General features: G+C 33.8%; 1 protein-coding gene across 1 annotated transcript; it reads left to right on the top strand.

The window, feature by feature from the left end:
• The first annotated feature begins 770 nt into the window (after window positions 1-770).
• On the top strand, window positions 771-11,625 carry LOC120263456 (E3 ubiquitin-protein ligase UPL6-like). The gene is made up of 27 exons (XM_039271366.1): window positions 771-852; window positions 948-1,104; window positions 1,438-1,535; window positions 1,615-1,742; window positions 2,100-2,211; window positions 2,747-2,927; window positions 3,531-3,713; window positions 4,068-4,250; window positions 4,371-4,443; window positions 4,605-4,714; window positions 4,812-5,116; window positions 5,279-5,375; window positions 5,477-5,617; window positions 6,376-6,462; window positions 6,533-6,619; window positions 6,785-6,931; window positions 7,049-7,174; window positions 7,320-7,418; window positions 7,786-7,853; window positions 8,175-8,241; window positions 8,565-8,735; window positions 8,819-8,908; window positions 9,236-9,316; window positions 10,057-10,130; window positions 10,720-10,791; window positions 10,877-10,969; window positions 11,334-11,625. The coding sequence occupies exons 2-27, from the start codon at window positions 949-951 to the stop codon at window positions 11,398-11,400; spliced, it is 3,096 nt and encodes a 1,031-aa protein (XP_039127300.1). The 5' UTR covers window positions 771-852; window position 948; the 3' UTR covers window positions 11,401-11,625.
• The last annotated feature ends 1,995 nt before the right edge of the window (window positions 11,626-13,620 follow it).

The following is a 13,620-nucleotide window of genomic DNA, read 5'->3' as shown; positions in this document are numbered from 1 at the left end:
TGGGAATGCTTAAAAAAAAAAAATAAATAATCATGTTGGTTCAAATTAACGGGAGACCAATATTTGCAATGTTTTGATTGCCACATATGTCACAATAATTTCTTTCCATATTTTGATGAACTTATGATTTGACAATACATATCTTGTTAATGGAAAAATCTACCAGTACTTTATTATATTCCAGTGGATTATCGGAATAAAGTTACTTTATTTTAATCAAAATTTTCTTTCCACCTTCAGAAAAAATAAAAATAAAAATAAAAATAAAAAAAAAAAATAAAATACGGTTTGTATCATGCCAAAACCCGAAACCTTTAAACCAAATCAACACAGGAAATAATACTCCCTCCGTTTTTTTATCTATCATAATTAACTGAATCTAATAAATTCAGTTATTTCACAAAATTTTATAAAAAAATAATTATTTTTTCAAAATTATTTTTAATTTATATTTTTATATATATTTTTTTCATATTTAATTTCTAATAAAAGTTGAATAAAATATTAAATATAATTCTGAAAAAAATAATAAATACTTCATAATTTTAGAAAATACTAACCAATAAAAAATTCAAGTTAAAAAATAACAGATAAAAAAAACATAAATTTGTAACCAAAAAAAAAATAAATTAAAAGGAGTAATAAACACCGGACTATGAAGAGGGTAAAGTCGTCAAATCGAATAGGAACATTGGGTGGACCCCAAACAAGAAACTGAGCCCGAATTATATAAATATATATATTTAATTTTTTTCTCATTTAATTTTCCAATTTTTTAATCTCGCTTTCCCATTCGAAGTGATCCCTGATCTCTCTCTTGGAGGTGACTAGAGATCGTCCCAAAGCTTTCAGGTTTGATTTTGATCTTAGTTTTCCCCCATTTATCTAGTGTTTCTTGCCGATTGTGTTGATTTTTTTCTTTTTTTTTTGGTTGGTTTGGATCGAAGGATGTTTTTTTCGGGGGATTCGTCGAGGAAAAGGGTGGATTTGGGAGGCCGGAGCTCAAAAGAACGAGACCGGCAGGTGCTGCTGGAGCAAACGCGGATGGAGAGGAAGCGCCGGCAAGGGTTGCGGCAGCAGACAACGGCGGCTATTAAGATTCAGGTCTCTGTGCTTTTTTTTTTATTATTGGTTTCGCTGCTTTGATGGATATGTGGATGTGTTGTGAATGGTTTAGTGGATTTTCATTTTCTGATTGTGTTTTCTTGTGGATCAGAATCATCGTTTTCTATGTTTGTGTGAGCCAGGGTTTTGTTCTCATTTCTGATGAAAATTGGGTTGTTCTGGTGTTTTAAGTGGAGTAGAATCATATTCAAATGTTGCATTCTTGAAAGAGTAATTGGGTTTTAGTAATTCAAAAACAAGAAAGGCTGAGTTTTTGTGCCTTTTTCCCCTTTGTCTTGTGAAGTATTGAAATTAACTAATAATCTATTGCAGAAATATTTCAGAGGTAGAAAAGAAGTTGAAGTTGAACGCGCAAGAGCGCGGATGGTGTTCTCCCAAACTTATGGCCAGCCATTGCAAAATGTGGATTGGTAAATTTGATTCTTTGTGGTTCTTTGAGCTGTTGGATGCAATCAAATTCATCTCATTCTATCTTCTTTTCCTTTCAAGGCACTGTTTTGGTCCTGATTCAGCTTTTCTTCGGTATTTACTTTTCTTCTTCAACGCAAAGGACAAAAATGATGTGGATGTCCTCATTGAGGCTTGTAGATTGCTTCTTCAGTATGTTCGACTTGGTGGTAAGCCTATCCCATGGTTTTTGCTAGATCTGGTTATTGTCAATGCATGTAGTTATAATTCATCCCAAGCCTGCTTGGGCGAAGGCATCATGACCATCATCTTAATAACTCTGATTTGGGCTATACTGCCTACTGTTTATTGACATTGGAATAGAGAGAGTTTACTAGAATGTTGGTAAAGTAGGAAGTTCATTTGAAAATCATTTAAGCCGGTCTGCTCCTTGATGCTAATGCTATTTGCTTCTTGAACACAGTTAAAAAAAATTAATGCATGTTGTAGGCCTTCTTGAATTCTGGAATTGTGTGCATCATGCTGTTGAACTAAGAATTTTATTTACAGTGTTTGTGCGTTTGCAGGGAATATTGTGAGCCTTTTTGCTGGTGAAGGTAAGACTTCACCAATGTCATTTGTCAACAATAGAGTGAAGAAGCTTGCATTTTTCTGTTTGCAAGCAGTCCACCATAATAGGCAAGTGATACAATGATGTTGTTGATTGAATTGCCTTCTCCTTCCTCACTTTTAGTTATGATGACTGTTCAACTGGAAAAAAAATGAAGTTATTTGTTGATTCGCAAATTGGTGATAGAGGTTTGGAAATTGAACTGTGTTTGTGAATTGATTGGCTTGATTGATTCATCATTGTTGTGCTAGTTGGGTTAGCAGCATATGCCTAGTCAGTAGTCACCCATGGTATGGAGGGTTGTTAGTTAGATATAACCATTAAAGATGATGAAAGGAAAGTTGATAGAAGATTTCTTTGTGTGTATGCATTGGTTCATATTGGTGCATCTGTGCATGTGTTTTGCTTCATGTGCTCCATTTTAGATTTCTTTTGCTGTTAGAAAAATGAAACTCTGTTTTGTGGATTTCACCCTAATGTTGCAATATTTATTTGTGGGAGTTAGTTGCTTATGTTTTAATTTAAAGGCAGTTGGAGCATGTTGTTTTAACTGGTAAGCATGATACTTTTTGATACTAAGTTTTATTTCTCATCATTGCATAGGGATCACTGGAAGGATCAGCTTTTCCTGTCATCCCAATACTCTGAGATGCCAACAATTATTTTATTAGAAACAGTGGCTCACTTAATGCGTCCTGATCTTCCATGGGTGTGCAAAGTTGTTGATCATCTTGTGCGGGGGAAAGTATTTTCTTTGTTGCGTGAAATGGTTCTTTTTGGCATGGTATGTGCTTCAAGCCCATTTTGCACCAAGCATTATTTTTCTTTGAGCTATTTTCAGCAGATACCAGTGATGTGGATGTTGGACCTTCGAAGAACTAGCAGTGTTATTTTGACACAGCTGACCATTTTGTTTTTATAAAAACTTTATTAAACTCATGGCTGCTCTGTTTTGTAAGTGGAGACTGGATGATACATTAAAACTTGTTGCATATGTAGCTGCTCATGAGAGACAAGATAGTGTTGTCATTTGTTTTTTTTTCTTTGTTTTTTATTATTATCAGATAGGGCATTCTAGATAGAACTCCAAAGGGCTTAGGCAACTTACATCCGAAGAGAGTTTGTTTGAATGTTTTTTCATGAAAAAGTTCTCATATTTTGCTTGAATTGATTTATTATGACTTGAAAGCAATAATCTGAATAATTCCTATTATAATTTATTCTTCTGTTTTCACTTGGCCCACTTTTAGTTTTAGAATTGTTATGTTTGACTCAACTATCAGGGTCTTTCAAATCATTTGATCATTTTATCTTAGAAAAAGCAATTACATTTTCATGCTTTGATTCTACATGAGATTCTATATCAATGGGAATGCTTTTGATGTAGCAATCTGTGAAGACTCCAGAATCTCGTAATTTGGCTTCTTCCTTGGAGCATGTAATCATGCTTGCTGCTTCCCATATAAGCCAACAGCCATGTAACTGCTCAAGCATTGAACCCAGATGGAGTTTTTCTTCACAGCTTCTTTCCATTCCTTTTTTCTGGAACCACCTACCATTTCTCAAGGAGGTAATACTGCCTTATGACTACTGCACTTTCCAATATTTTATCTTATTTCAGGAAGATACCTTGAAGTTGGTTGTCTCCCAATGTAATGAGCATTAATATTATTTTGATGATTTATGCTGCTTGGTATAGGCAAAATACATTTTACAGTTGGATTATTCTATGACTTTTGTGGAAATTCTGATTAATGAAAGCTCATGAAATTATTCAATTAGTCAATATCATATAGGACAGATTTCTCTGACTTTATATTGATGTCTATTAACTGGCCATGATAAATGTGTAACTATCCTGCAGCAGCAATTCTATTAGAGGATATTTTACTGATTATGCTTGTTGGTCGTTGCTTTTGTTTAGGCTTTTTCAACTCATGGACTGGGCACACATTATATCCATCAGATGGCATTATGTCTGCCAAGCCATGCAAGTGTGCTTCCACCAGATATATCCCCCGAGTATCCAGGGTATGCTTGTCTGCTTGGAAATTTACTAGAAGCTGCCAGTGATGCTTTGTCTTTGCCGAGCTGTAACTTCCATGTGGTGAGGATGTCTTTAGTTACATCAAAAACCTTGATCACTATCTGTTAATATTGCTTCTTCTTTCTTGTTTTTGTGGCCTGGGATAACTTCTCCTGATAGTTGTTTCTTTGTGTGGGTCAGGCAATGGATTTTTTGGCTGTTTCAACTTTTCTGTTGGAGGCACTTCCAGCTTCAAAGTTATCAGCTAGAGAAAGTAAGATAAGCACGCTTTTGATATGCATTAAGTGTTACTTGATGTATATATATTTTCTTAAGTTGATCCTTCATCTCATTATCACATTCTAATCATTGGGCTTTGAGATATCTCTAACTTTTTAATTTGCTTGTGTTTGTCAAATGTCTCTGATTGATCAGAATCAAATGAAAATGACATGGTTCTGGATGAAGAATCCATAGGAACACTTGATTCAGACTTAGGGAAGCAGATATCAAATGCAGTAGATTCACGGCTTCTTCAGCACTTGGTATGGCATTCCAAATAATTTTCCTTAGGAGGTGTACTCCTATTTTACCATGTTTTCCTTCTCTTGTGTGATATGAAAATTGTACATTCCTCAACAGGTTAATGTTTTGTTCAGAGATACTTCACTCATTAATTCTTTAGAAAAAGACGTACCATCCGATAGGGAGGTTGAAGCCACTGGTGCAATATGTGCTTTCCTTCATGTTATTTTCAACACACTGCCAATTGAACGCATCATGACGGGATTAGCTTATAGGACTGAAATTGTTCGTGTACTTTGGCGATTTATAAAACGCAGCCATGAGAATCATAGATGGCCATCTTCATCAAAGTTCACAGGATATTTATCTGGAGATGCTCCTGGTTGGCTTTTGCCTTCAGCTGTTTTCTGTCCTGTGTACAAGTAAGATAATTTGTTTTGTGGTTTTTACTATCTAATTAGAATGGTCATTTGTTTGTTTAACCTTTTTTTAGCTACTAAATGTCCTTTTTATTGGTGTGTCATCTGTCACCCCCAAAAATTGAATATTACCCTAGTTTTACCACACTCTTGGTGATTTATCAGGCATATGCTGATGATAGTGGATAATGAAGAATTTTATGAGCAGGAGAAACCACTCTCTCTCAAAGATATCAGGTTACTAATTACCATTTTAAAACAGGTAACTTCTTGTCAATGTAGTATTTCTTGATTATATTTTCAATAAGTAAATTGCAATGGAATGATGACACCTTTCTACTTTAATATTAAAATGAGCTTCAGGCCCTATGGCAACTCCTATGGACAATTCCTTCAAATCTGCCTTCACAGAAGTCTCTGGTTGGACTCTCTGGCCAGAAGAAGCTTTCCATGGAATTTATGAGATATAGGGTTGGAATTGTGATATCTGAACTGCTGAGCCAGGTGAGTGAAGCTATGAAGTTTCCTTTATTAATCCTTGCAAATTGTCATCAGACTTTGATGACCTTTTTATTCTGCATTTGTTGTTCACTGAACACTGCCTACTTGATCATACTGATGGTTTTATTATATATGCATTCCAGGCAATAACTAATTCTTCATCCTCATGCACATATCTGATTTCATTGAGTCTGTTAATGCCATATTGAATTCTTGTACACCACAATTAATAGTTCAGCCAACTTTTTGGGGAAACCAAGGTTTGGTCATGGACCCATGGTCAAATAGAAATGGACCCTAGCTGTGGGTACTCAGCAAAAAGAGAGCCCTTTTAGTTCAAAATGAATGAGAATAAAGAAATAAATAATAAATCTGGATTTATCATGCAATTGACCATAAAATTAGCCCCATTTGTCTTAGTTAGAGATTAGATAGTGGCGTTAACTGATAAGGTTCAGTTTTGACGAAGACAATGAGTTAATGGAATGATCTGCTGTCCACCATCTGCCATGAAACAATTTCTATGTGATCGTGCCTGCATTTTATTTTTCTTTGCTTGCCCTCTTTTCCAATACTTACAATAAATCTTCCACACTTCTTTACTGCTTCTAATTTTTTCATTAAAAAGTGAAACCTCTGAAATTGGACATCAAAAGTTAATGTAATCTAAAATCTTGGTCGAAAGAGTAATCATCTTATGTAATCATGAGTTATAGTTCTACAAATGATGCTTACCATCCAAATTCATTGCACCACTGCAGCTGCAAGACTGGAACAATAGAAGGGCATTCACATCCTCGGTTGACTTTCAGTCCCAGGAAGCAAGTAGTGAAAATTTCATTTCTCAGGTGAATTTCTTCACTGATTATTTTGTTGCTATACATACATGTTGTTGATACAATTTTCTTTTCTTTCCAGGCCTTACTTGGAAATAGTAAAGCATCTGAAATTTTAAAACAAGCTCCTTTTCTGGTGCCATTTACAAGCCGGGTTAGAATATTCACTGTGAGTATTTCATGTCAGATTGGGCTCAAAAGTTGTTTCTTATTCCACTTAGAATCTGCCTTCCTTGTTATTTCTCACCTAATTTTAACTGAAGAAATGCCTTATTTAGAGCTCACTAGTATTTTTCTGTGCCAACAATTTAATCTTTATTATTTCTTTAAGCAGTCGCAGCTAGCAGCTTCTAAGGAAAGAAATGGAGCTGGACTTCATCCTGGTTTAGGCAGATCTCGTTTTAAAATAAGAAGGGACAGAATTCTTGAAGATGCATTTAGTCAACTGAGTGCTTTGTCCGAGGAAGATCTTCGAGGATTGGTATGTTGCTATAATGGTTAACATGCTCTTGTGAAGGCTACTCAGAACAATATCCATGAAAATCTTACTTTGTTTTAAAGTTGAAGTTACGTGATCTCACTCCATTTTTTCTCTTAGATTCGAGTTTCTTTTGTCAATGAATTGGGAGTGGAAGAAGCTGGAATTGATGGTGGTGGGATCTTCAAAGATTTTATGGAGAACATTACTCATGTAGCATTTGACGTTCAGTATGGCCTATTTAAGGTTTCATATATTCTTCCTGCATTGCCCTTTTTCAATTGTTTACTAGGCACTTGTGCATTCAATTTTAACTTTTATATTGGTCTTTGAGTTTTGTCTTTTCTGTGCAATTGTACTTCTGATCATCATTCTCCCTTATTTTTTATAGGAAACTTCTGATCACCAATTATATCCAAATCCTGGTTCAGGATTGATTCATGAACAACATCTCCAATTTTTCCATTTTCTTGGAAGTCTCCTGGGAAAGGTATTATCTCATTCTTTGTGTTTCCTGTTAAGTAAATACAAATCTGAAAACCTAATGTTGTACATTTAAAATCTTAGTCATGTTTGATTTATATTTGCTACTCCATTTAATGCGTGTGTATATATATTTATATATAGTTCCATGATCATTGGATTGTATTCACTTTTGCTTTTGTTCTTCTTGTCTGTGGATTAATGTAGCTAAGTTTGCTTACATCTTGTTTGATTAGCATATATTTTGCTTATGTAATTACCATTACTCTGTTTGATTTTTTGGTACTACTGTTGATGTTTTATGCAAGTCTTTACAAATTTTCAGCAGACAGAACTTTTGTTTGATATTGATGTCTGTTGTAATACTCTTGCAGGCAATGTATGAAGGCATTCTTGTTGATTTACCATTTGCAATGTTTTTTCTCAGCAAACTGAAACAAAAGTAAGATATCATGATCTCCTGTAATGTTGGCTTTGTTAAATGGAGAAGTGTGTAAAGATGCATTAACAAGTACCGTTTTACCTTCAAATATTGTTTTACCTTTTGATCTTGGATGGATAGTGAACTTCTATGGTTGCATTTTGAGGCAATGATGTATGGGACATAAAGTTTGATGACGTATACATTTATCCATTTTTGGTCTGATTTCTTAGTTGTCTGTTTTTTCTTGTACCGGAACTAGATTAATTAAGCTGATTGTTTTTCAAGTATAATTGTTTAATTGTTGTCTCCCTGCAGTAATTTCTATCTGTTGGTAATCAGGTACAATTATCTAAATGACCTCCCATCGCTAGATCCAGAATTGTATCGCCATCTACTTTTCTTAAAGGTATCCCTTTCTGGCTTGTGGATGACACCACCATTTTTTTTTAATGCTGTTTTTTTGTTAGTTACACTGGAATCTTGTTTTTTTATTGGATTACTTATTTATTGATAACAGATTAGAAATTCAGGTCCATCACAATTGTATGCTAGTCATAATTGTTATTGTAGAAATATTTTCTTAAAGGCTACTGTGTGTTTTATCAATTCAGTTCTACTTGCTAAAACATTCTCTTACCTGCCCAATTTATGAATGTGTTTTTTTTTTGTTTTTTTTGTTTTTAATTTTTCTTTTTTTGAGGTTATGTTAACTTGTGGTCTGTTTTACAGCATTATCAAGGTGATATTTCAGAGTTAGAATTGTATTTTGTTGTTGTAAATAATGAATATGGAGAACAAACGGAAGAAGACCTGCTTCCTGGCGGGAAAGATACTCGTGTTACAAATGAAAATGTTATTACATATATTCACCTTATTGCCAATCATCGTTTGAATTATCAGGTGATTGTCAACAGTTTGATGTTCTTCATTTGCATTTTGCTCGTTTTAACCTGCTCACTTAATTTAATTTCTTTCCATGACAGATTCGCCATCAAAGTTTACATTTCTTGCGAGGTTTCCAGCAGCTTATTCAGAAAGAATGGATAGAAATGTTCAGTGAACATGAAATTCAGGTGATTTTTTTTAATGTCCATCTCATTGCCCAGTTACTATGATAAAATTTTTTGTTTTTATTTGCCAAAAAAAAAATGATAAAAAAAAAAAGAAAAAATTAAGAGCTCCTAACTGAGCTTCTTTTCTTGTTTGCCAAATCTTATTGTGTATGCATGGCTCTTCTGTATTTTCATTTTTTAATTGATTGACTACTGTGCATCTTTGTAAGTTTTATGTTATTCTAGTATAATAGTATATTCTTTTCTCCAAATGCAAAAGGCAATCTGTATTTATGTTGTGAGTTGTTTAATTGACTGTTTACTTGTCAAATATTGAGTTTTGGCCAGCTTCTTATCTCTGGCTCACTGGAAAGCTTGGATGTTGATGATTTACGTTCTAATGCACATTATTCTGGTGGTTATCATCTGGTAAGTTGAACAATTGTTTTATTACTATTTTTACTTGTAACAAAGAATTTGACTTTTAACTCTGAGAACGGTATAATTGTTTCATAATCAATTGAAAGCTATTATTGGGTTTATAGCTGTATATCATCTATAATATGACAAATAAATTGTCACTCTAAAGATTTGTTGTGTTCAGCTTTTTAGATGATAAATCATCACTCTCTTCTTTATTCTACAATGCACCCTATCTATGTTGGAGGAGACATTACCCTTTCTGATATATGAAGATAGTCCACTATGAGTGCCTTTAGACTTTGATTTGCACTGTACTAATGCAGATTTAGAATAAATTAATTAAAATTTTCTCAGTAGCTCACTGGAAACAATGGATGTTAGTGTCATGGAAATGCATTATTATGGCTATGAAGCCAAAACATCTTTTGAATGGCTTTCTTGAAAAGGATATGCAATGAAGATCCTGCTTTCATTATGTTTCTAAAATGGAATTAGTCATGTTTCTCTCTTTGGATAATTTTGAGTATCTAATTAATCACAAGCTTTTAACAAAGCATGTATTGACAAAGGCATAAATATTGCTAAGTGGTAGTACTAGAGTTAAACAATTTTCTTCTATTTTGAAGGGCAATTTTTCTTTCTTGTGAGATGTTCATAAGACTAATCTTTCATTTGCCATGCCTCTTGTCTGAACTTGGCATATGTAACTGTATGACCATTCTTAATATTGAATGACATCTTGATAGGATCATCGTGTGATTGTGATGTTTTGGGAAGTTCTCAAAAGCTTTTCGCTGGAACATCAGAAAAAATTTCTCAAGTGAGTGTCTTCATTTTTATCTTAACGTCATATTTGCTAGTAGTTTATGATTTTATTTTGCCATTACATTTTGATATGGACAGTTTGCTTAGTTTAAAATACTTGTCATACAACTATTCATAAATATTGAACTTGGTATATAACGAAGCACAAGTATATCGCATAATTCTTGTGCTCTAAAATTCCAAAATTAAAACCTTGAAGGTTATTTTCTATGACATGTAATTTTGAACATCAATGATGTCAAGCACATATAGATAAGAGCATCGGTATCTGTATCAGAGTGTCTTTTCATGCAAAATGGAGGTTATATTACTGGCTTTAGGTATTTTAGGAGATTCACGTTCAGTTCTTTACTAGCTGCATGCATTTACAATGTGTTTTACCAGCATGAGCTTTTCAGTAAATAATGCTTGATTTTATTATAAGAATTTCATATTTATGTGGACTTAGTTCTGGTTTTAAGCAACTTTTATTACTTGAAGATGACTTGACATGCTTGATGATACTGGGTTTAATTTGTTAATCTATATAATGTGCAATAAACTACACATGCCAGAGTTTGAGTTGGGTGATATATATTTTCCAGGTTCGTGACTGGTTGTTCTCGAGGCCCACTCCTTGGGTTCAAGTATTTAGAACCAAAGTTCTGTATTCAAAGGTATGACCTTCTTCTGTTTTTTTGATATTTAAATCATGACATTTTTAGCATTTGTTTCTTCACGGGGCTTCACCTGGGTACTTAGGGCTGCTCCACTAAATGCCACTGAGGACGACCTTGACCGATTACCAACTTCAGCAACATGTATGAATCTGTTGAAGCTTCCACCATATAGAAGGTAAGCAATTGCAACTTCACTTGATTCTCTTCCACAATGATGCTATTTCAGAGCAAAAAAAAAAATGGCACGAATTGATCAGCATGTTCTAGTTTCAGCAGTCATATATATATTGAAAGGCATCACAAATGGTCCATATTAACTGGGTCAAATTTCCTTGTTTGAAATCACCATAATGATCATCCAAATGCTTAATGTCACTAATCTAGGAAGCATCTTGCATTGGTTTTTCTTCAACAGTGTGACATAAGCAGTACATGTTTTCTGTATTCTATTTGTTATACTTGGAAGTGAAAAATATCGATATTGATGTGCATCGTATCAATATTGAGTTAATCACTTGATGATATGTTGATATGTGCAGCAAGGAACAAATGCAATCTAAATTGCTATATGCGATAAACGCGGAGGCTGGGTTTGACCTAAGTTAGAAGACAAGCTGTAGGATTAGCGAGATAGGACTTAAAGGGCTGCTTCGACAACCGCCAAGTGAAACTTCAGAGGTCAAGAACAACCTCAATCCTCATCGACGACCATGCGATCAGTGTCAAGATGATGAGAGATTTGGTGGTATTTCATCCACTGCGCCCAGATCCCTGAACTCTACCTGCACTTAACTCTGAGAATCAGACCAAAAATAGCCCCCCAAAAAAAAATGAAGAAAAAAAAAACTGTATATATATTATCTGTATTAGAAGAGCCTTTCATTGTTTTGTAAATATCTCTTAGCTCACCAACAAAATAAAATAAAAAAAAATAGAAAAAAAAAATAAAAGAAAGTAATGTTGTCATAGTAGGTCAAGTTTTTCTTTAGAGACGGTAGGCTTTTTTAAGTTTACAATGTGTATTAATTCTTCGATTTTATTTGTCGAAGTCTGCTTATAAACCATTAAGAAGTGAAAAACATGGTTTTTTTTTCATTCATTTTGTTTGCATGCTACTTCATTAGTCATTAGGGGTGTAATCGATCGAGTTTGAGCCGAGTAGTAGTGAGCTCGAGCTAGATTGAAAATTCGGTATTTGATATCCGGCTCGAGTTCGATCGAGTATTCATTTTATAGCTTGAGTTTGATTTGGTATACAAATCGAGCTACTTGAGCTTGCTCAACTAAATTCGAAAAGGTTAAAAATGACCATAAACATTATGTTTTAACTCGACTCGAGCTTGAAAATTTTCCCTTTGATTTTAATCAAATAAATTTAATATTATATATATACATTTATGCTCAATTAGGCTCGTGAGTACTCGAGTCAAGTATCACAATACTCGAACTCGGCTTGCTTGATTACTTAAACTTTTTGAGCTCGGCTTGACCATGATCGAGTCGAATTCGAGTTTTCGCCAAGTCGAGCCCAAGTAGCAGCATCGTAAAGCTTGTAGTAATTTTTGTTTTCTTATTATTTCTTCATTTAAAATGGTGTCATTTTGTGTTAAAACCATTAATCCGTGGTGTAAATAAAAAAAAAAAAAATCTCATATGAAAACTTGAATAAATTTCATAGGTGTACAACCATAAAGAATGTGTTTTTGGCTCTTAAATTGTTTGTCATTTTATTTTTCCGGATTTTAACATTTAAAGTTATAAGAAAGGAACATTACAGAAAGGTAAAATCCAGTGAAATGAATAATAATTATATATTTATAAAAAATATATTAAAAGAAACGCATGTGAAAATTAAAGGGTAAATTTGTCCTTTCAATATATCTCCATTTCGGTTAGCCACCGAAGTCTTCTTGTTCTGATACAAAAGAGTGACGAGAAAACGATTTTTTTATGAAAAACATGGGTTTTTTTTTATTCCTTTTGTTTGAGTGCTACATCATTCATGGTTATCATAATTAAAAGCTTGTAATAATTGTAGTTTTTGTATTATTTTATTTATTTATTTATTTATTTTTGCCATGAAAGGTGGGGGCGTACAAAAGTTTTGAGGAAGCAAGTGGAGGCAGAGTATGTGCAGTGTACATAATCTCCTAAATATGCCTTTATCATTTGTGACGATTTTTAATAGGAACCCGGATATCAATAGACCAGTTGATTTATGGTTATTATTATTTCATTTAAAATAGTTTTTTTTTTCTTGGTTTTTGTTTACGGCCGAAAGCTTTAGGCTTTGTTTGATTAGGGGAGTAGGGAGGGATGAAGGGGTGTAGTGGTTGTTTGGTTATCGAAGGAGAGTGAGGGGGTAAGGCACCCCCTCTTCACCCTTCATAACCCACTATCCTAAATTGGGGTATTTTGGAAGAGTGAGTATTTGTTATTTTTTATTATTATTAAATAATATAAAATATTAATATTAGTATATTACTCTTCACTTATTTCTATAATTCCCATTATACCCCTATTTATTAAAAACTTTATATTTTACTTATTAAATCTCTATAAAAAAGACCAAATTATACTTTATCAATTTGAAAAATTACCATAATATCTATTTAAAATCTAGTTTCATCCAATGTTGTCAAACCCAGACTGGGCCGGCCGGTTCGACCGGAAAAACCTGGAACCGGCCGCCTGGTTGCACCCTATGAACTACCTTTGAAATAAACCGGTCAAAAATCAAATGACCCGGCCGGTTCATCTCCCCTGACTCTCCCTCCCCTCCGAACCAAACAATTGGTTTAGCCTTCTCGTTCTTATACAAAGAGA

Source organism: Dioscorea cayenensis, chromosome 6, assembly GCF_009730915.1.
Source record: "Dioscorea cayenensis subsp. rotundata cultivar TDr96_F1 chromosome 6, TDr96_F1_v2_PseudoChromosome.rev07_lg8_w22 25.fasta, whole genome shotgun sequence".
NCBI lineage: Eukaryota > Viridiplantae > Streptophyta > Magnoliopsida > Dioscoreales > Dioscoreaceae > Dioscorea > Dioscorea cayenensis.
The sequence above is the reverse complement of the archived record's forward strand: the minus strand, read 5'-3'. Positions and strand labels throughout refer to the sequence as shown.

Bases quoted from the DNA above. Each gene is read 5' to 3' on its own strand.
- LOC120263456 (XM_039271366.1), top strand. From the start codon at position 949: ATGTTTTTTTCGGGGGATTCGTCGAGGAAAAGGGTGGATTTGGGAGGC. The intron at 5,117-5,278 runs GTAAGATAATTT...GTGATTTATCAG, and splicing joins GTTTTCTGTCCTGTGTACAA to GCATATGCTGATGATAGTGG. The intron at 7,854-8,174 runs GTAAGATATCAT...GTTGGTAATCAG, and splicing joins CTCAGCAAACTGAAACAAAA to GTACAATTATCTAAATGACC.